The sequence below is a fragment of the Caretta caretta genome, chromosome 2, assembly GCF_965140235.1.
Source record: "Caretta caretta isolate rCarCar2 chromosome 2, rCarCar1.hap1, whole genome shotgun sequence".
In the NCBI taxonomy this organism is placed as follows: domain Eukaryota; kingdom Metazoa; phylum Chordata; order Testudines; family Cheloniidae; genus Caretta; species Caretta caretta.
The window spans coordinates 269234161-269256476 of record NC_134207.1 but is presented as its reverse complement, the minus strand read 5'-3'; the positions used below and the strand labels follow the sequence as shown (position 1 = coordinate 269256476).

At 46.3% G+C, this 22316-nt stretch overlaps 1 protein-coding gene and 1 long non-coding RNA gene across 3 annotated transcripts in view; both read left to right on the top strand.

The window, feature by feature from the left end:
* The first annotated feature begins 1469 nt into the window (after positions 1-1469).
* LOC142070715 (GTPase IMAP family member 7-like) lies at positions 1470-13156 on the top strand. Of its 2 annotated transcripts, XM_075124705.1 has the most exons (4): positions 1470-1628; positions 2778-3032; positions 9188-9236; positions 9997-13156. In XM_075124705.1, the coding sequence occupies exons 3-4, from the start codon at positions 9203-9205 to the stop codon at positions 11007-11009; spliced, it is 1047 nt and encodes a 348-aa protein (XP_074980806.1). In that variant the 5' UTR covers positions 1470-1628; positions 2778-3032; positions 9188-9202; the 3' UTR covers positions 11010-13156. The 2 variants fall into 2 exon arrangements, with proteins under 2 accessions (XP_074980806.1, XP_074980805.1); XM_075124704.1 differs by lacking the exon at positions 2778-3032 and having other exon boundaries at positions 1471-1628.
* Positions 13157-16351: 3195 nt separating this feature from the next.
* LOC142070718 (uncharacterized) overlaps positions 16352-22316 on the top strand; it is a 28352-nt gene continuing 22387 nt past the window's right edge. The window contains exon 1 of the long non-coding RNA XR_012666668.1: positions 16352-16605. This is a non-coding gene — a long non-coding RNA (uncharacterized LOC142070718). The remainder of the gene's footprint in view (positions 16606-22316) is intronic.

Below are 22316 nucleotides of genomic sequence, written 5' to 3'. Positions count from 1 at the left end.
ATTGCACCCTCAGCAAGTTTGCAGATGACACTAAACTGGGAGAAGTGGTAGATACGCTGGAGGGTAGGGATAGGATACAGAGGGCCCTAGACAAATTGGAGGATTGGGCCAAAAGAAATCTGATGAGGTTCAACAAGGATAAGTGCAGAGTCCTGCACTTAGGATGGAAGAATCCAATGCACCACTACAGACTAGGGACCGAATGGCTAGGCAGCAGTTCTGCAGAGAAGGACCTAGGGGTGACAGTGGACGAGAAGCTGGATATGAGTCAACAGTGTGCCCTTGTTGCCAAGAAGGCCAATGGCATTTTGGGGTGTATAAGAAGGGGCATTGCCAGCAGATCGAGGGACGTGATTGTTCCCCTCTATTTGACATTGGTGAGGCCTCATCTGGAGTACTGTGTCCAGTTTTGGGCCCCACACTACAAGAAGGATGTGGATAAATTGGAGAGAGTCCAGCGAAGGGCAACAAAAATGATTAGGGGACTGGAACACATGACTTATGAGGAGAGGCTGAGGGAACTGGGATTGTTTAGTCTACGGAAGAGAACAATGAGGGGGGATTTGATAGCTGCTTTTAACTACCTGAAAGGTGGATCCAAAGAGGATGGTTCTAGACTATTCTCAGTGATAGCAGATGACAGGACAAGGAGTAATGGTCTCAAATTGCAGTGGGGGAGATTTAGGTTGGATATTAGGAAAAGCTTTTTCACTAGGAGGGTGGTGAAACACTAGAATGCGTTACCTAGGGAGGTGGTGGAATCCCCTTCCTTAGAAGTTTTTAAGGTCAGTCTTGACAAAGCCCTGGCTGGGATGATTTAGTTGGGGATTGGTCCTGCTCTGGGCAGGGGGTTGGACTAGATGACCTCCAGAGGTCCCTTCCAACTCTGATATTCTATGAGTCTATGAAGCCAAATGCTTTCCATGATATATGGCTGTCTTAGCCAGTGCCGACTGCCTCTCATTCTCGTGTTTGTGCTCCAGCCTGCCGTCGAGATTTGGCTGCTCAAAGTCAGGGCACTCGAGTTTGGAGAAACATGAGCTCTCTGGCAGGTTAGAGCACACAGCTTGGAATAGCAGGTGGTAGTGGGGGTGCTCTGGGGATAAACACAGAGGTCCACCCTTAAGGTCAGGCATTGGGTGAGGAGAACCTAGAGTACTAAGTGCCAGAAACACTGGAACTGAGAAGTGGGTCAGTGATTTGGAGCTGTTCGGCTAAAGAAGATGGACGATCTTTATAAAAATAATGATTTCCTGATCTATCCACTGACAGTGGGACTGAGGACTCTATTGGACAGTGGGATTATTTTTTGAATGCTTATGGGATGCTTTCTTCCTCTCTGAAACAGGGGCACATCGCTCAGTGTCTGTAAAACTCTCTGAGAGGCTTTCTGGCAAAGGCAATTGGCTGATTGCTAACCCCTCCTCCTTTCTCCCCACCCCCAGCACATACTCATAGTGAAACTGAACTTTTTTCTCTGACTGAGCTTATTCAACAGACGCCAGAAGAGAACATCCTCTTCCCCAATAAAACAGGAGCAGCCGCAGCTTGGAAGAGCAGTGGAGAAGTTGGCCAGATCTGCAGGAAGACCACACTGTTGTTCCTCAGGCTAAGAAAGCAGCACACAGGTGTGTGTATGTGTATGGGGGAGGGCAAATTTGTTTTAAACTCCTGTGATATGTTTAAAGGAAAAAGGTTTGTGAAAATGCTGGAGTCAAAGGGAGAAAACCCAAGTAACAGGCTGCTATTCCTCTCTACGTTTAACCAGCAGAGAAGATAGCTCGACCATGCCTGCAGGCACAGCGATAGGCAGTGAGATGACAGCTTTTCTATATGAGGTTTCCAAATCTTTTCTAGACCAGATTAGATTCTGATGTCTCATAACCTGATTGAAACTACAGTTAATGTGGGGTTGCGTGTGTGTGTAATATCAGACCATATGCTAGTAACCTTCACATAAACACAGGAAACTTCCTGTCCCTCAGAGTCTGCAGGTCTCCAGTGTTCAGGCATGCTTCGGGGTGATTTAAAACCCTCCAGTTGTAAAGTCACAGCAGTTAGAGATGGAAAAGGCCTCGTGGATCATCCACTCTATCTCCCCATGAATGCAGAGTTGTTCCAGAAAGGACATTTATAGGAATTTTTTCAGTCTAGTTTTAAATGTCCCAAGTGGCAGGGTTCCCATCTCTTCCCTTGAGGAAAATAGTTTGCAGTCTAGTAAAATGCATCTCACGCTCAGGAAATTTTTCTTCAGGTCCAGCCTAAGTTTTCTCTTGGTGTAGCTTTATTCTGTTACTCCTGTTATACTCCCTTGTACCACCATAACTAATGTCTCTCCCTTCTTGGTGTTAAAACACTTAGATATTGCTAGACAGTTATTTTGTGCCCTTAGTTGTGATGCATCTTAGCCATACATGTGTAGCTCTTTTAATCTTCCCCAGTCCGTTCAGCCCTTGGATAATTTTTGCACTTCTGTGAACTCTCTTCATTTTGTCAATAGCTCTTTGGAAAGGTGGTGCCCAGAATTAAATGCAATATTGATGGTGCAGTATCAACAGAGCCATATATTAGGGTTATTATTCCTTGTTCTCTCATGTGATGCCTTTGTATCTGCAGCTCCCAAAAAAACCTGGCCTTGCTCCCCACTGTAGTTCCCCCCCACGTTTCTTTCTGTAGCAGTGCTTCCCAAGTTTCTCCTTTCTACTCAGTCAGTAGTTTGGATTATTTTCCAGAGATGCATTTTTTCAAGATGATTCTCATTTCTCATTTTCTGTTAGAATCTCTCTGGATCCCTGTCATAAATATAAAGGGAAGGGTACACACCTTTAAAATTCCTCCTGGCCAGAGGAAAAACCCTTTCACCTGTAAAGGGTTAAGAAGCTAGGATAACCTCGCTGGCACCTGCCTAAAATGACCAATGAGGAGACAAGATACTTTCAAAAGCTGGGAAGAGGGAGAACATCAAAGGGGTCTGTGTCTGTCTGGGAGAGGCTTTTGCCGGGGACGGAACAAGAATGGAGTCTTAGAACTTAGTAAGTAATCTAGCTAGATATGCTTTAGATTATGATTTCTTTAAATGGCTGAGAAAATAAGTTATGCTGAATAGAAGGAATATTCCTATCTGTGTGTCTTTTTATAACTTAAAATTTTGCCTAGAGGAATTCTCTATGTTTTGAATCTAATTACCCTGTAAGGTATTCACCATCCTGATTTTACAGAGGTGATCCTTTTCTTTTTACTGTTTCTTCTATTAAAAGTCTTCTTGTAAGGAAACTGAATGCTTTTTCATTGTTCTAAGATCCAAGGGCTTGGGTCTGTGGTCACCTATGCAAATTGGTGAGGATTTTTACCAAACCTTTCCCAGGAAGTGGGGTGCAAGTGTTGGGAGGATTTTGGGGGGAAAGACGTTTCCAAACCACGTTTTCCCAGTAAGCCCAGATAAATGTTTGGTGGTGTCAGTGGAAGTCCAAGGGCAAAGGGTAAAATAGTTTGTATCTTGGGGAAGTTTTAACCTAAGCTGGTAAAAGTAAGCTTAGGAGGTTTTCATACAGGTCCCCACATCTGTACCCTAGAGTTCAGAGTGGGGAAGGAACCTTGACAATCCCTTTGTATTATTTCTCTCCTCACTGCTCTTCACAACTCCTCCAATAATGGGCTGGATGCAGCACAGCAGAAGTTTGGAGGGTTGCACAAAGAGGTGCAGGTAAAAGGCTGTTGAGCAGGATGGGTAGTTTAAGGGAATCCACTCTGGCAGTCACAAGAACGTTGCCTCCTGGCCACCAAGCGACTCTGGGCTACAGGCCGGAGTGAGCCCTAGGAAAATAACAAACACTAAGGGAGCTCAGCGGCGTGGAGGGGGAACACTCCTGCCAAGGACAGGGAGCTGAAGTATGGCCGAGGTTTCAGCAACATAAGCACCTTCTTTATGACACAACAGAGTCTCCTGTTACACAACACTTTAGCTAGGGGAGGGTTTGGAGTGAGGAATGACTTGGCCTGGGGGACTGGGTTAAGCCACACACCCAGATAGGGGAATGTTAATATGGAGACAAGGATGGGCATCAAGAACACACACATGCCAGTCATGCCTGCTACAGGTATTTGAGCACTAACTGCAAACTTGACTCTCTGGTCAGCTCTGAGAGCTCCAGTGCACACGCTGACCATCTCAGCCGGGGGGCGGTCAGGGGGCGGGGCTGTAGATAGGGGTTGGGGCAGTCAGGGGGCGGGGCTGTGGATAGGGGTTGGGGCAGTCAGGGGGCGGGGCTGTGGATAGGGGTTGGGGCAGTCAGGGGACAGGGAGTGGGGTGCGGGTTGGATGGGGCAAAGGTTCTAGGGGGGCGGTCAGGGGATGGGGGTTGGGGGGGCGGTTGGATAAGGGGCAGGGAGTCCTGGGGGGAAGTCGGGGGCTGGGCTGTGGATAGGGGTTGGGGCAGTCAGGGGACAGGGAATGGGGTGGGGGTTGGATAGGGTGAAGGTTCTAGGGGAGCAGTCAAGGGATGGGGGCTGGAGCCGGGGAGGGGTGGTTGGATAAGGGGCAGGGAGCCCCGGGGGGCAGTCAGGGGGCAGGGCTGTGGATAGAGGCTGGGGCAATCAGGGGATAGGGAGTGGGGTGGGTTGGGTAGGGGGTGGGGTCTGGGAGGGTCTCTGGAGGGAGTGGTCAGGGGACAGGGAGTAGGGTGGGTTGGATAGGGGCTGGGGTCCCGGGCGGTTAGGGTCAGGGGAGTCTCGGGAGGAGGTGGTCAGGGGACAAGGAGCAGGGGTGGTTTGGAGGTGTCGATGGTTCTGAGGAGGGTAGTCAGGGGGCGGGAAGTGGGTGGGGGTCGGATGGGGGCGGGGCCAGTCTGTTTAGGGAGGCACAGCCTTCCCTACCCGGTCCTCCGTACAATTTTGCAACCCCAACGTGGCCCTGGGGCCAAAAAGTTTGCCCACCCTTGGTGTAAAACACTGGGGTTCAGGCATGTAGGGCACTCTACTTGCCTAAGGAAAGGAGTACTTGTGGCACCTTAGAGACTAACCAATTTATTTGAGCATGAGCTTTCGTGAGCTACAGCTCACTTCATCGTTGCATCCGATGAAGTGGGCTGTAGCTCACGAAAGCTTATGCTCAAATAAATTGGTTAGTCTCTAAGGTGCCACAAGTCCTCCTTTTCTTTTTGCAAATACAGATTAACACGGCTGCTACTCTGATACTTGCCTAAGGTGCGCCTCACCATCTACACTGCTAGTTACACCCATGCTAGCTGGGCATACAGTCTCTGTATGCTACCCACTGCCACAAGGGTGGACATAGCCTACGGGCTAGGCAGAGTCCTCTATGCTGAGCAGTAGTAAGTCTCAATTCCCCGGCTTGCCATCCCTTTCCTCTCCAGGTAGAAGGAGGAATGGGGTGTGGGGAGAGAGTCATAGAATCATAGAATATCAGGGTTGGAAGGGACCCCAGAAGGTCATCTAGTCCAACCCCCTGCTCGAAGCAGGACCAATTCCCAGTTAAATCATCCCAGCCAGGGCTTTGTCAAGCCTGACCTTAAAAACCTCTAAGGAAGGAGATTCTACCACCTTCCTAGGTAACGCATTCCATTGTTTCACCACCCTCATAGTGAAAAAGTTTTTCCTAATATCCAATCTAAACCTCCCCCACTGCAACTTGAGACCATTACTCCTTGTTCTGTCATCTGCTACCATTGAGAACTGTCTAGAGCCATCCTCTTTGGAACCCCCTTTCAGGTAGTTGAAAGCAGCTATCAAATCCCCCCTCATTCTTCTCTTCTGCAGGCTAAACAATGCCAGTTCCCTCAGCCTCTCCTCATAACTCATGTGTTCTAGACCCCGAATCATTTTTGTTGCCCTTCGCTGGACTCTCTCCAATTTATCCACATCCTTCTTGTAGTGTGGGGCCCAAAACTGGACACAGTACTCCAGATGAGGCCTCACCAATGTCGAATAGAGGGGAACGATCACGTCCCTCGATCTGCTTGCTATGCCCCTACTTATACATCCCAAAATGCCATTGGCCTTCTTGGCAACAAGGGCACACTGCTGACTCATATCCAGCTTCTCGTCCACTGTCACCCCTAGGTCCTTTTCCGCAGAACTGCTGCCTAGCCATTCGGCCCCTAGTCTGTAGCGGTGCATTGGATTCTTCCGTCCTAAGTGCAGGACCCTGCACTTATCCTTATTGAACCTCAGCAGATTTCTTTTGGCCCAATCCTCCAATTTGTCTAGGTCCTTCTGTATCCTATCCCTCCCCTCCAGCGTATCTACCACTCCTCCCAGTTTAGTATCATCCGCAAATTTGCTGAGAGTGCAATCCACACCATCCTCCAGATCATTTATGAAGATATTGAACAAAACCGGCCCCAGGACCGACCCCTGGGGCACTCCACTTGACACCGGCTGCCAACTAGACATGGAGCCATTGATCACTACCCGTTGAGCCCGACAATCTAGCCAGCTTTCTACCCACCTTATAGTGCATTCATCCAGCCCATACTACCTTAACTTGCTGACAAGAATACTGTGGGAGACCGTGTCAAAAGCTTTGCTAAAGTCAAGAAACAATACATCCACTGCTTTCCCTTCATCCACAGAACCAGTAATCTCATCATAAAAGGCGATTAGATTAGTCAGGCATGACCTTCCCTTGGTGAATCCATGCTGGCTGTTCCTGATCACTTTCCTCTCATGCAAGTGCTTCAGGATTGATTCTTTGAGGACCTGCTCCATGATTTTTCCAGGGACTGAGGTGAGGCTGACTGGCCTGTAGTTCCCAGGATCCTCCTTCTTCCCTTTTTTAAAGATTGGCACTACATTAGCCTTTTTCCAGTCATCCGGGACTTCCCCGGTTCGCCACGAGTTTTCAAAGATAATGGCCAATGGCTCTGCAATCACAGCTGCCAATTCCTTCAGCACTCTCGGATGCAACTCGTCCGGCCCCATGGACTTGTGCATGTCCAGCTTTTCTAAATAGTCCCTAACCACCTCTATCTCCACAGAGGGCTGGCCATCTCTTCCCCATTTTGTGATGCCCAGCGCAGCAGTCTTGGAGCTGACCTTGTTAGTGAAGACAGAGGCAAAAAAAAGCATTGAGTACATTAGCTTTTTCCACATCCTCTGTCACTAGGTTGCCTCCCTCATTCATTAAGGGGCCCACACTTTCCTTGGCTTTCTTCTTGTTGCCAACATACCTGAAGAAACCCTTCTTGTCAATATAGCCAAGACTGAGGAGTTCAAAAATCACAAGCCGGACCCCCTAAACTTCTGACGTTGGCTTAAATTTCGTGAGACTTTAAAAAGTGAGATATTGTTTTCTTGCCTGTCTCCTTATTTATTTATTTACCATTGTCCGTGTTTGTTTCAGGCTGAACATTGAATTGTAAGCAGTGTTGCCAACTTTTATGATTTGATCATGACTCTCATGGTAATTGGTGTTTTTCCTAAAGCTTTAGCTCATGGAGTCTTGTGAATACATCTGACTCTCAGTTTCTTATTAAGTTTCTAGCCCTCATAGTTGGAGAGAAAAGCTTGCAAATGTGAGGAGATTGTACCCTAAAGGCTCAAAAACCAGAAGGCAACTAAAAATAACCCCAAATTTATTAGTTGTAAAAATCCTGAGATTCTTAAGCCAATCTTGTGGGTTTTCTGTCTTACTCAGGATTTTTGAATGGTTAGGTTTGTGATATCATATAAATTGGCTCCTGCCCTCTGATGGGAGGGCATAAAATGGTGCTGAGCTGAGGCCACCCCTGCCCCCATCATTCCCCTAGACTCAGATGTGTGCAGAGGAGACAGCCCTCCCTCTGGGGTAAGGAGCACTTGGATCTAGGTGGTGCCTCCCCTTCCCTTTGCTAGTCGGTTCGTAGGGTAGTGATCAATGGCTCCATATCTAGTTGGCAGCCAGTATCAAGCGGAGTGCCCCAAGGGTTGGTCCTGGGGCTGTTTTGTTCAATATCTTCATTAATGATCTGGAGGATGGCGTGGATTGCACCCTCAGCAAGTTTGCAGAGGACAGTAAACTGGGAGGAGAGGTAGATACGCTGGAGAGTAGGGATAGGATACAGAGGGACCTAGACAAATTAGAGGATTGGGCCAAAAGAAATCTGATGAGGTTCAACAAGGACAAGTGCAGAGTCCTGCACTTAGGAAGGAAGAATCCCATGCACTGCTACAGACTAGGGACCGAATGGCTAGGCAGCAGTTCTGCAGAAAAGGACCTAGGGGTTACAGTGGACAAGAAGCTGGATATTAGTCAACAGTGTGCCCTTGTTGCCAAGAAGGCCAATGGCATTTTGGGCTGTACAAGTAGGAGCATTGCCAGCAGTTCGAGGGATGTGATCATTTCCCTCTATTCGGCATTGGTGAGGCCTCATCTGGAGTACTGTGTCCAGTTTTGGGCCCCACACTACAAGAAGGATGTGGATAAATTGGAGAGAGTCCAGCGAAGGGGAACAAAAATGATGAGGGGACTGGAACACATGACTTATGAGGAGAGGCTGAGGGAACTGGGATTGTTTAGTCTGTAGAAGGGAAGAATGAGGGGGGATTTGATAGCTGCTTTCAACTACCTAAAAGGCGGTTCCAAAGAGGATGGATCTAGACTGTTCTCAGTGGTAGAAGATGACAGGACAAGGAGTAATGGTCTCAAGTTGCAGTGGGGGAGGTTTAGATTGGATGTTAGGAAAAACTTTTTCACTAGGAGGGTGGTGAAGCACTGGAATGGGTTACCTAGGGAGGTGGTAGAATCTCCTTCCTTAGAGGTTTCTAAGGTCAGGCTTGACATAGCCCTGGCTGGGATGATTTAGTTGGGGATTGGTCCTGCTTTGAGCAAGGGGTTGGACTAGATGACCTCCTGAGGTCCCTTCCAACCCTGATATTCTATGATTCTATGAATTAAATATGCCTATAAAAATTCAGGTGCTAAATTAGAGGCCAGTATTCAAAATCAGGTCCAGATTTTCTTCACAATTTTTAGTAAAGGGTCTTCAAAATGTGTCATTCACATTTAGCTTCTTTTGCATTTAATTTTCTGCCATAATCCTTTCCAGTTGAAAGACAGAGGGGTGACTTCATATATGACACAAAAGTATTCATAGATGGTTGTTGAAGTTTCTCTTTTATCTGAATATCTGTAGTACGTTCTTCTGTGTGAAGGCTCTTCTAGGTTTTAAATAAAATTGTTTTTCAACAGATATTTCAAGTAAAAATGGAAAGCTGGATACAGAAAGAACAAACCGATGGTAAGGAAATAACAGTTGGGACTCTATCCTGTCCCTTCTTTGCCCTTAATTAATATAAGTATAAATACTTAAAGGTTTATTGTCTGTAGGTGAGCTCCTTCCCATTTGAGATTAATGTTCTGCACTGAGTGTTGATGGAAATATCTTAAATAAGGGTAAGAACCCCCCGAGGAACAAGGTCAGAAGTGTAGCAGGGGCTCATGACAAAAGAGGTTTTAAAATGGGTTTTTATAGTTGGCGACTTTTTATAATCATTACTGCCCATGAGTATAAAGGCTGAAGAGCCAAGGACAGTGCATGCAGCCACTCTGAAAGATATTCCCTCCTAACCCAGACTGTCAGTGCACCACATTCCTGACCTGCCAGGAACACTGCTCTTCCAATCCTGTGTCTCCCAAGTGTAGAGATGGCCCAGACTGCTTGGTCTTCTGGGATGTGGACCAGTGTCCACGAGTGACTCTGAGGCCAGTAAACCAATGATCACTAGTTCTGAAGCTAAACCCTCAGAGGTGAGAAGTTAGTGCCCATAGATCCTGATCCAACTCTTAGTGAAGTCAGTGGAAAGATTCCCAATGTGGAGTGACTTGAATGGGAGCTGGATCAGGCCATCAATTACTGTGCCATTCAGTTCTAAAGTGAAAACGTCTTAACCTTTGCACATTCAAATGTCTATAGTTGTATAGGCAGAAATCCTCAAAGCTACCCATCTCTACTTGGTTTTCTTTGTAATGTCATGAATATCTCACACGTGTTCCAACAGCCCCAGGGGATGTCGGCCGCTACACTGGGGAATCAGAACTGAGAATCATCCTTGTAGGTAAAACTGGAGCTGGGAAAAGTGCAACAGGAAACACCATCCTTGGCAAGAAAGTGTTTGAGTCCAAACTCTCACCAAAGTCTGTAACTGCAAACTGCAGTAAGGGGGCAAGAATCTGGAATGAGAGGAATGTGGTGGTGGTTGATACTCCTGGCATTTTTGACACGCATGTACCAGTGGAAGAAACTTGTCGAGAGATCAGTCGCTGTATTGTAGCCTCCTCCCCAGGGCCCCATGCTATCGTTCTAGTGGTGCCACTGAGCCGTTACACTGAGGAGGAAAAAAAAGCAGTCAAACGAATACAAGATATTTTTGGAGCTGAGTCCATGAGGTACATGATCCTGTTATTCACTCGGAAAGATGATTTAGATGGTACCGAATTAGAAGAGTTCATAAAAGACTCTGATGCCCAAGGCCTTTGTGAGCTGGTAGGAAAATTTGGAAAACGATACTGTGCATTCAACAACAGAACAACCGGAGAAGAACGGGATGCCCAGGTTAATGAGCTGCTGGAGATGGTAGATAAGATGGTGCAGGAGAACGGAGGCACATATCACACGAATGAGATGTATAACTATGCTGAGAAGAAGCTTCAAGAGAAAATAGAGGAGCTGAAAAAAGCCTATGCAGAGCAGCTGGAAAGAGAGACAGAGAAAATAAAACGTGATTATGAGAAGCAAATAAAACAACTCAAGGAAGAATTAAAAATAAGGGATGAAGAACAAAAGCAGTATCCAGATGAAAAGGAGAGGATAATGTGGGAGAAAGACATGGCAGAAAAGGAGATGGTTTTGCAACAACAAAAATTGAGACTTTTAGGAGAAAAAGAGAGAGATTATGCTGCAAAACAAGCAGGAGCCAGGGAAGAAGCTGAAAGTGATATAATATGTAAAATGCTTTTGGATGCATTTAAATTTGCTTTTGAAGTAATTATGGGTTGGTTTAATGATAACTGAGCTACATTTATCTTCTTTATCCTGTTATTCTGAGTCTATAAAAGTCACAAATGAAGTTTCACTGCTTGTTACACGTACGGACCCCAACATTCTGCATTTTAGGACCAAATTCATCCCTGGTGTAGCTCCACTGAAGCCAGTAGAGCTACACAAGGAATGAAATGGGCCCTTAATTGCTAAGATACTTTCTCCCTTGTGCTAGTGAATCTATCACATGCTTTGATAATCTGTTCCAAAGGCTAATTGCTATCACCGTTATAATGCATGAATTCAATGTGTGCAATGTAATTACATGACTTAGTATAAACATGAACAATATACCTACATGGTAGAAGCAATATATATTGCCATGTACGCATCTGCTATGCACTATGCACTGCTGGGCTCCTGCTCCAGGAACACTTCAGGAAGCTAATAAAGAAATAGTTGACTTGTAGATTCCTTGGTAGATAAACAGAAAATTTGGGAAATAGAAACAGGAGACCCAGTCTGAGAATCATACAGGTGAAGAACAGCCTGGAAAGGAATTACCACAGTTTTTGTACATTAGTTTCTAATCACGAAGGAGAATGAGGAAGAGGAATGGAATGGAATGGAAAGGAAAAGACACTGTGACTTTAGTTATAACCTTTACAAGATTCCAAAAAAGAGAATTTGTGCTGGGAGAAACTATAAACAAGTAAACTGCTATTCCAAGGTGAGCAGATATGTGTTTGCTTAGACCAGAACCTAGTGCAAGTGCAGAGTGGAATAAATATAGACGCCTGCTTACCAGAAAGGGACTTAATCCAAGGGTGTGGTACCCTGCAAAAGTCATTCCTTAGTATGATGGGAGAAAGAGTTTCTTCACTACTCCACAAGACCTGAAGCAGTTTTTTGGCAGCCCATCCAGCATGAGAGGCTCAGAGTGAGGCTATGTCTATATTATGAGCTGGGGTGTGATTCCCAGCTTGCGTAGACGTACTCGCGCTAGCTCTCCTTGAGCTAACACACTAAAAATAGTACTGTAGCCATGTCAGCATGAGCAGCGGCATACGCTAGCCTCCCTGAGTATAAACCCGCCTGAACCCCGCTGGGGTGCACTCAGGGTGGCTAGCCTGTCCCGCTGCTGCTGCCCATGCAGTCGTGACTATTTTGAGCACGCTAGCTGCACGAGAGCTAGCATGAGTCTGCCAGTGCAAACTGGGAATCACACCCCTAGCTCCGCAGGTTAGACATAGCCCAAGACTCCCTCTCCAGTGCTGGGCCCCGGGGGAAGGCAGAGCACAGTGTGAACTCCCCTTACATACATTCCTTTAGACATGAGTGCCTGGGACTCATTGTTTTCCCTCACTATTATTACAGGTGGTGGTTGGTTGACTCCAATTTGCATAATATATTTATATGGAAATACTTGAGAAGGCTTTGTTAGTTTGTTTTTTAAAGCAGAAAAAATGGAAAGCTGTTACTCTTTTCTGCAGTGAAGTACTCAATAGTATAAAATTGAATCATTTCAATCAGAGTAAATTTAAATTCATTTATCGGTTTTGTTCCCTTTTTTAAAAATTCCTGTGAAAATCGCATTGTAGGTTTCATGTTTTTGTCTCGCCGTATCTCCAGATCAAATTTGCTCACTCTAGGTATTTTTTTCCATTGTTAGTACTGCAAACCCAACCTGGGAACTGAAAGTTAAACCTGATTCTTTCTGATTTATCTTTCACTAGTCAATTAAGGAGTTAGATAACAATTCAGCTGTATTACTTACTATTGCAAAATTGGGCTAGGTAGGAGTGCCAAGGGTTTAGTTAGCTTACTATGTGACATCTGTGTGCATTCTATGCAAGGTTTTGTGGTGAGGTTTGTGAGTAATAGACATCTAGAACTGAAGGTGCAGAAATAATTGCTTTTGATTTTATTTTTATTTTTCATGCTGTTTTTCCTTTGCCAAAGCACGTACCATCCTACAAAGCATGTTTTTGTACTTGTGAAATGTGTTTACTGCCACCTGTTACCGCAAAGTAAAGATGTACATACATTTGGTTGTGTATACAGACTGCTTCTAGTGATACGTTGACACTGGCTGGGATCTAGATGCAAATGGTGATATAGATGGTCCCTGCTGCTTTCATACTTTGCTGATAACAATAAATGTTTTGCTATTATTAAAATCATGTCTGGGTTTGCTGATGTTAAAACTGTCTCCAAAGATTAAGTGCAGGTATTCCCTAGACCTTTCGCATGAAGGGTCTAGGGCATGAAGAGAGGGATGGTGCGAGGAGTCTAACTGCCCCACATCTGCTGTTCAAGGCCCAGGCACAATGGCAGTCCCTTTACATGCAAAGCATAGACACTTCTTTCTAGAGCCACTCAGTCACTACAAAGCAGACAGAGAGAAGGGAGAGCCTAGCCCCGTACACCTCCTCACCAACCCAACTACCTAACTGGGGATACAAGAGATAGCAGGCATTAGCATCGAAAGAGATGGTACAGTGTGTACATTCCCCCTGCACCCAAGACAGTTGGAGGAACAATCCCTCCTAGAGTCCTTCCTGCAGCCAGGTGGCTCAGCATCATTATCCTGGTAAATGTCAAAGTGACCGTTGGGTGAGATAAGAGATTGATGCATGGGTGGGTAAGAAACTGGGAGAAAGGGGAGAAGGTTATGCTGAAAGGTGAACTATTGGACTGGAAGGAGGTCACTAGTGGAGTTCCTCAAGGATCAGTCTTGGCACAAATCAGTCAATGTTTTTATTAATGAGCTTAGCACAAAAAGTAGGAGTGTGCTAATGTAATTTTCTGATGATACAAAGTTGGGGTGCATTGTCAATTCAGAGCAGGATGAGAATATTATGCAGGAAAGCCTGATGACCTTGAAGACTGGAGTGACAAATTGTATATTACAAAGTGCAAAGTTATACACTAAAGGTCTACTAATAAGAATTTCTGCGACGAGCTGGGCACTCATCAGTTGGAAGTGACAGAGGAGGAGAGACACCTGGGTGTGTTCATTGATCCGAGGTTGACTATGAGCCACCAAGCTAAGTGGCTGTGAAAGAGGCAAATGCAATCCTAGGGTGCATTCGGATTGGCAGAGACCTTGGGGTTTTTTCACCTTCCTCCCTAGCATGTGGGAGCAGGTCACTTGGGAGGATTATCTGGGTACATCTCTCATAACCAGTCCCACCCCTATTGTATAGCTAATTTTCATACAATAATTTCCTTCGTTGTATGAGGGAGACTGCACAGAGGGTGGATACTTGGCCCAAACTGCCACAATTCTTCAGAACCACCACAACACAACCAGCACACTCGATAACCCCAAACACACCACCATAAAAAGCACACCCAACAACACAAACACACAGCACCATAAAACCAGCACACCCAATAACCCTGATCTCATACCGCCCTAAAACCAGCACACCCAATAACCCTGATAGCACACTGCCATAAAACCAGCACACCCAATAACCCCCCAAAACAGCACATCCAATAACCCCAAACATACATCGGCACAAAACGAGCACACTCAATAACCCCCCCAACCAATAACCCCAAACACGCATCATCTTAAAACCAGCACACCCAATAACCCTGAACTCACACCGCCATAAAACCAGAACTCGCAATAACCCCAAATGTACATCACCATAAAACCAGCACATCCAATAACCCCAAACACACGTTGCCATAAAACCAGAACTCCTAATAACTCCGAATGTACATTGCCATAAAACCAGCACACCCAATAACCCCAAACACATACCGCCATAGAACCAGCTCACCCATTACCCAAATCTTTACTATCAAACAACAAACATGTGTGGCAAACTCCCCCAAATGCACCATTTTTTGACCCAGAGCCTCTCCCAGAAGGTTCCACAAAAAACATCTGGTGCTGAATTCTCCTCCATTGGAGTAGAGCCTAGTGTAGGGGTGGGTTGTGGGCAGGGCAGATCAATGCACAGGCACTCTAGACATTTGTGATGAGGCCATTTTCTGTAACTGATATGGAGTTGCTCACAAACTGAGAGCGTGTCATTTAGTGGAATGAGCAGTGTTACGGCCTGGCACTCACAGTTGTAACACCACTGACATTTGTCCCTGCAGTCCCTTCCTCCTGATGAGGAGCAGCCAGGCCAAATTGGAATGAATGGTTTTGTGACCCTATGTGCCAGGTGGCAATGCCACTCACTCAAGGGAGTGATGTGCTTTCAGTTTGTATGCAAATCCTCCCCAGTGGGTGAGTGGGCTGAGATAGTCCACACACAGCTGAGACGCACATTCCCATTCCTGACAGAGCAAAGGAAAGAGGAGGGCACTGGGTAAAGAAATCACCTCCCATTTCCTAGCAAACAAAACAAGATAAATACACACCAAAGGGGAGAGAAAAGACCAGCAAGTGGTGTTTGGAATTCAGCTGGAGCTGGTGGAGGTGGTGAGGGTATCTGGGTCCCTGGCTCTGGCCTGGACTGGTCAGGATGACTCTCAGGATCACAATGACAATGGTGTGGGGTCCCAGGAGATGGTGCGGGTGGCCGCCATGCGGGTGAAGCTCATCCAGTTGCCAATTTTTCTCCCAAAGTCTTCTTTCTTTAAGGACCCCAAAAGGGAGCAATGGATGGAACTGCCCGTCCCCTCATTACTTTGTCCACCAGTTAGGCCTAATTTACAACATACCAATTTTGGTTTATTGATTTCCGGTCTTCTGATCCTCTTGATTACCAGGCATGATCTTTACACAGTCCTTGAATTATATCAGGAGGCTTTTTTTGTTTGTTCTAATTCAGTCTGTGTCTCGCTTTTGCAACTTTTCTATGAACAATTGGTTATTGCGACTTTCTGTGACCTTTCATTCACATCTCACAGCTGAGCTGACAATTAGGGCAAATGTGTCAGCCCAATTATCACATCAGGGCTGCTGGCTGTGCTCTGGTGGGAAACGCCTCCTACATTGGGTGAATCCCCTGGAAGGGGTTCTCATGAATCGGGCCCTGCAGTGCAAAGTCCAAAGACCTTCCTGGACACACATCACTGGTGTTAATCCATTTTTTGCAGCACAATAGATTTTTGTGGTTTTTCACAGTAGAGCTCACTGGATCCTTCACCGTCCTGGCTGTGCCAGACGGACTCATTTCACCAGTTCTTGGTCGCTGGTCTTGGCTGCCCCTCCTACCTCACAAGGCAGCTGATGACTGCATCTCGCACCCCGTGTGGACACTGCTGAGTGACTATGTCCCAGCTGCAGAAGCTTCATATTAAATCCAAATATAATGAGAGCTAGTTAGTTAACCATAAAATCCCAGACCAAATCCCGTGTGCTGTGTGACCTTTTCTTTCTACAGGAACCCATGGAAGTCTCTCAATTTCATAAGGACATGTCTGAAAATGACCTGCTAAACCTCAAACTCCCAATGGTTTATGCTTCATACACCAGAGTCAAGATGGCTTTGTAACCCCGGCCCTAATGTTTAGCCCCATTCTTTTATCAATGGCTCGACAGCTTTCTGCCCAAACTCTGAGACACTCCCTTACACACAGTAGCGCGACTCCTTCCTACATAACTTCCTACACATGGAACAGTACCGGAGAACGAGGGACCACAAGCTGAGCTGAGGTAGGAAATCTGCAGCCTGTCAGGACACTTGTCCCTTGGAGTGTGTGTGTGTGTGTGTGTATGAGGGAGGGGGTATGTTTGAGGGGTGGGGTGATTGTTGTAAGGGAGATGAGAAAAGATTTGGCAGAGGTGAGGCTGCTTTTCACTGAGGGTGGGAAGGTTTCAGTAGCAGAGGGCAGTCAGGGGGCCTGTCAGGTGCAGGCCTCAGGACCACTGGGCTATGGTCACGGTAAAGCTCTTGTTTAGAGCTAAATTTCTTGCAGAACTAAGTTAGAGCCACCAAAGAGACAGTTCCTGAACTGACTAGAAAACAAACGACACACTCATGCCTTGGGCAGAAATGAAGGAGCTGGGCTCTCTCTCTCTCCCTCTCTCTCTCTCTCTCTTTCACACACACACACACACCCTACATGGGCTGTCTTTCGCTCTCACATACGCACGCATACACACACCCTACATGTTCTGCAAAAGCTGCAGCTAGAGACAGGAAGGGAAAAAGAAACTAGTCTGAGTGTGGGAAACAGAGAGACCTGCAGCTGCTGCTCAGGAAGACACTGGACGGGAGAGGGAACAGAAACCTCATCAGAGTGTGGTTGGTGACCACAGCCACCCAGAGACGTGTACGTGCATGATACAGATACAAAAACAGGAAAGGAGCGAGAAAGTAGCACAGTGTAGTTAACCAGCACCCTTCAGTTAGCACATTGCAGCTATAGGGACAGGAAAGACCAGAATATTTAGCTACGTTTATTTATGCACGAGATTCTTAAAGTGCCTTAGGATGCTTTTTAGCTGCCCCAGGAAACAAGATCATGCAAATGTATTTCATATAATACAATGATATCATATAGGTCAGGGTTAGGCAACCTATGGCACATGTCAAAGGCAGCACGCGAGCTGATTTTCAGTGACACTCATGCTGCCCAAGTCCTGGTCACTGGTCCAGAGGGCTCTGCATTTTAATTTAACTTTAAATGAAGCTTCCTAAATATTTAAAAAACCTTATTTACTTTACATACAACAATAGTTTAGTTATATTTTATAGACTTATAGAAAGAGACCTTCTAAAAACGTTAAAATGTATGACTGGCGCGTGAAACCTTAAATTAGAGTGAATAAATGAAGACTCGGCACACCACTTCCAAAAGGTTGCCGGCCCCTGGTATGGGGTGTTGTTCATGCAGCCATCTCACAATGCATGGCAGTTAGAATAGTGGGAATGGTGCAGGACTGTGGTGTGATTCTGGGTGGGACGTGGATGTAAGCAGAGTCCGAATGGGCTCTCCCCTGACACTGGGTGGTGAGCGGTGGAAAAGGACTTCATGGGCTGATCTCATTTGCATGGGCACATCCACCCTGCCTGGGTGTTCAGCATTATAGGATTGCTTGCCCAAATGGTCACTTTTGGCTTGTGTGGGATCCCCAGTTTCTTTGTTATTGGGGCTGGGGCAATAAGGAGTTGTTATCCTGGTTGTGGGAACCAAGGACAGCAGAACTGCACTTGGTATTTTCCAATTGAGGGGCTCACCCTCAACTAAATGGCACTCACTAGGCAAGGGACATGGGTTCCAAAGCCTAGTGAGTGAGAGATGGTGGGGTTATGTACTGGGATAGGGATGCTTGACTCTGACTTGACTCTTTTGCTCTCCACTGTGTAATAACAGAGCTAATTTAGACTCAGTGGAGAGTACTGTTACATGTTGCAGAGCAGTAACCCCTGACACCTAAGTTTAAGTATTATACTTGCTTTGGGAAGTATCTCTGATGCAAGAGACTTCCCAGTGTGCATGAGCAATGAGGCTTTCCCCATTAACAGCTGAAATCACTGAGAGCTGTGATAAGTTGGGGGACCTGAAGATATCTTGGTGTGGCCAGTGGGATGGCTGGTGGAGTGATGTGGCCAGTATGTAGTGGGACAGCAACTGAGTATACCTCTAAACTCTGGGTCTGCACTATCCAAGGACAGCATCAGTGAGTGAGGTGCAGGGAAAGGACAGGCATATTAGTGGGACTTTTGGGTTGCTGGAATTCTTGGCTCTTGATCTGTGTTTATGAATCTGGTTTCCCAAAATAATGCCACATTGTTTCCCTCCATTTATTAAAAGGTTTTGCTACACTCAGACTCTGTGTTTGAGAGAGGGGAAGTATCGCCTCTTAAAGGTGCCCAGGGGGTCATGTGTAATTGTCCCAGGTCACTGGGTGGAGGCTCGAGCCGGTTTTGCATTGTGTTATGGAAACGGAACCCCTAGATACTGAACCCATCCCTTGTTGCTGCCGACTCTGACGGGCAGAATGGTTACGTGTAGATAAAGTGAGGTAGGTAGCAATGTGGGGAACTCACAGACACAGTATCTCCAACCTCAAGCATCAAACACCAGGAGTCAGGCCCTAAAAATTATGAGATTTGTAAAGATGAAAACATTTTGGGTTCTTTTTATTTCCTTTCTGGGTTTAATTATTAATTATTATTATTATTATTATTTGTGTTATTGTAGCACCTTGGAGCTCCAACCATATCCCAAGAGCCCCTTGTTATAGGCACTATACAAACAGTACAAAATGGTGGTCCTTGCCCCAAAGATCTTGCAATATATGTATGAATTAAGAAACAATAGATGGGTACAGGCAGAGCGAGGACTGACAATAATGGCTAGCATGGAAGGCAGTGGTCTCTACGCACCAGCAGCCTTGCCATTGTTGGGAACACTGGGGCATAGCCACTAGGTAACTCGAGGGGATGGAAGACCACGAGTGTCAATGAAGCCCCCTCGCACTAGGCCCCTGTGTCCTTGCCCCCCCCTCCTGCCTGGAGGCACTCGCAGCAGCTCTGTGTGCTAGGCCCAAGTGTCCTTGGCCCCCCCGCCTGGAGGCACACACAGCAGTTATGCTGAGAATCTGCAACAGTATGTTGCAGAGTCAGACTGCCTGAAACTAAGCAAAGCCAAACAGGGGAGATATGAAAAAACAATGCTAAATAAAGCAGCTTTATGTATAGTTTAACAAATGATACAGAGAATCAGAAAACTAGCTGGAAACTGAATTGGCTAGCTATATGAATACTTAGAGCAGCTTGCTATTGAATAAGTATGCTAAAAAAAAAATGTATAAAAGCCTGTATAACTTCCTGCTCTGTTGTGCAGGATTTGAGATTTTATTCTCCCTGTACCTTTTTGCAGCTGCAAATAAACTTTTCTGCTTCTTCACCCCGTTGTAATTATTGGGTGTAGCACACCGGGTAACGAACCACTCAAGCTGTTGTTCAGCCTCTCGGCACTGGGTGCCGGCAACAGCTTTTGGCGTCCCTGGGTGGGCTCGAGGCTGCAATTTAGCCTTGCCCGGACCCCTCCTGGAGGTCGAGGATTGCGGCAAGAACCGACGCCCAGCGCGCACCGGTGAGTTCATCGGGGGCCTCGGAGGAGACGCGATTTGATCGACCCCAGAGGGCACAACGGTGCAACGCACTCATATAGTGAAAAAGCTGTTGTGGACGGCGGTGAAGAACCGGTCCCTTAAATAAGGTAGGTTTCAGAGTAACAGCCGTGTTAGTCTGTATTCGCAAAAAGAAAAGGAGGACTTGTGGCACCTTAGAGACTAACCAATTTATTAGAGCATAAGCTTTCGTGAGCATCTGAGGAAGTGAGCTGTAGCTCACGAAAGCTTATGCTCTAATAAATTGGTTAGTCTCTAAGGTGCCACAAGTCCTCCTTTTCTTTAAATAAGGTAGGATCCTTTTAAAATCCGGATTATATGCTCTGTTGGAACCTGGAGACGCCCAGAGTTACCCTGTAGGTATGGGACAGGGACAGAGCTCAGAGGTTAGGGCACGGTGTACGCCCCTAGAGTGCATTCTAGCAAACTGGAAGGTATTTGGTGCGGATCCAATGACTAAGAGCCAATTAAAACGATTCTGTACAGTTAACTGGCCTCAATATCAACTAGAGGACCAGGAGTGGTGGCCACCAGGAGGGTCAATTAATTACAACACGATCCTCCAATTAGTTTTGTTTTGTCAGTAAATGGGTAAATGGAATGAACATATGTATGCGCATTTGTTTCTGACTTTATGTACTCAACCAGATATTTTACAGCACTGTAATCTGACTCCAACTAGTTTGGTAGCAGCTAATGTTAGACCCCTTCGGCCCCCACACCCCCACCGTATAAGGGTAAAATGCCTCGGGTTACAGAGATTGCCCCCTCAGTGGGACTCTATCCTTTGCTTACCGAGACTGTTGTGGCTTGCCCAGGGGCAGACGGACGTCAGGCTACCACTATGCAAGTTTACACCCATGTGCCATTCAATCCAATAGACTTAGCAGCTTTTAAAACACAGGCTGGGAAATTCTCAATAAACGCAAGCAGGTTTATTTCAGTCTTTAAGGGGTGCCTCAGTAGTCACAAGCCGATTGAGACTGTAATATCCTCCTAAGAACCCTGTTGTCTGAGGTGGAAAGGAATCAGGTTACAGCTAAGGCAAGGGGAGCGTCAGCGTTCAAGCAAAAAAAAAGAAAGGAAGCTATCTGTCAAGTTCCTCTTCAAATAATTGTAAGCGGCTCAGGGCATTTCTGGGTATGGCAAGCTTTTGCAGAATATGAATCCCAGAGTTTGGACTGTGGGCTAAACCCCTGTACAACTGTGTAAAAAAAGCAAATCATGACCCCTTCTATTAGACCCCTGAGGCTGACAAAGCATTTAAAATCCTGAAAAGAAAATTGATGGAAGCCCCGGCTCTGGGCCTGCCGGATCTCTCTAAGCCGTTTCAGTTGTATGTACATGAACGAAGGGGGGTGGCCCTAGGAGTGCTTACACAGCTGTTAAAAGCATAGAAGCGTCCTGTGGCTTATTTTTCTAAGCAATTGAATCAGGTTGCAAAGAGTTGGCCAGCATGTTTACGGGCGGTCGCAGCTACTGCCCTATTGCTTAAGGAAGCCAAGAAGCTAACATTGGGAGGGGTTATGCAAATCTATACTCCCCATATGGTCCTATCCTTATTGGATGCAAAGGGAGGGCTTTGGCTCACCCAGGCTCGGATTGCTTGGTACCAGGCTGGCTTTGGACTATCTCTTGGCATCCCAAAAAAAGTTTGTGCCCTCATCGGGCCCCAATGTTGTGTATATATAAATAATAGCAGTTATAAAATCTATAAAAAAGTAGTGCAGGCTGAGGCCCATGCCCGAGCCGGAGCACAGGTTGCCTATACTGCCCCAGAGAGCGATTGGTTGCAAACCTTGTTTTCAGGCTGGGGTTTGTCGTCTTGGCTTAGTAGTTTATTTAAACTGCTATTAAAATTTCTTTTTCCTGTACTACTTGTATTACTGGTATTATGCTGTGCGGTATCATATGTCAAGGCCCTTTTGCAAAAGTTAATAAGTCATTCTCTTCAAAGCTATCACAAAGTGCTTATGCAAAGTCATATTGTAAAAAAATAAGTAGCCCAAATAAAAAAACTCAGAGCCAAGGCTGTTGAGTGTTCTCAAAGGGGGGAGTTGTTGGGAACACTGGGGCATGGCCACTAGGTAACTCGAGGGGATGGAAGACCACGAGTGTCAATGAAGCCCCCTCGCACTAGGCCCCTGTGTCCTTGCCCCCCCCCTCCTGCCTGGAGGCACTCGCAGCAGCTCTGTGTGCTAGGCCCAAGTGTCCTTGGCCCCCCCGCCTGGAGGCACACACAGCAGTTATGCTGAGAATCTGCAACAGTATGTTGCAGAGTC

Coding starts and splice junctions, on each gene's coding strand:
- LOC142070715 (XM_075124705.1), top strand. CDS start 9,203: ATGGAAAGCTGGATACAGAAAGAACAAACCGATG. Junction 9,237..9,996: donor ACAGAAAGAACAAACCGATG/GTAAGGAAATAA, acceptor GTGTTCCAACAG/CCCCAGGGGATGTCGGCCGC.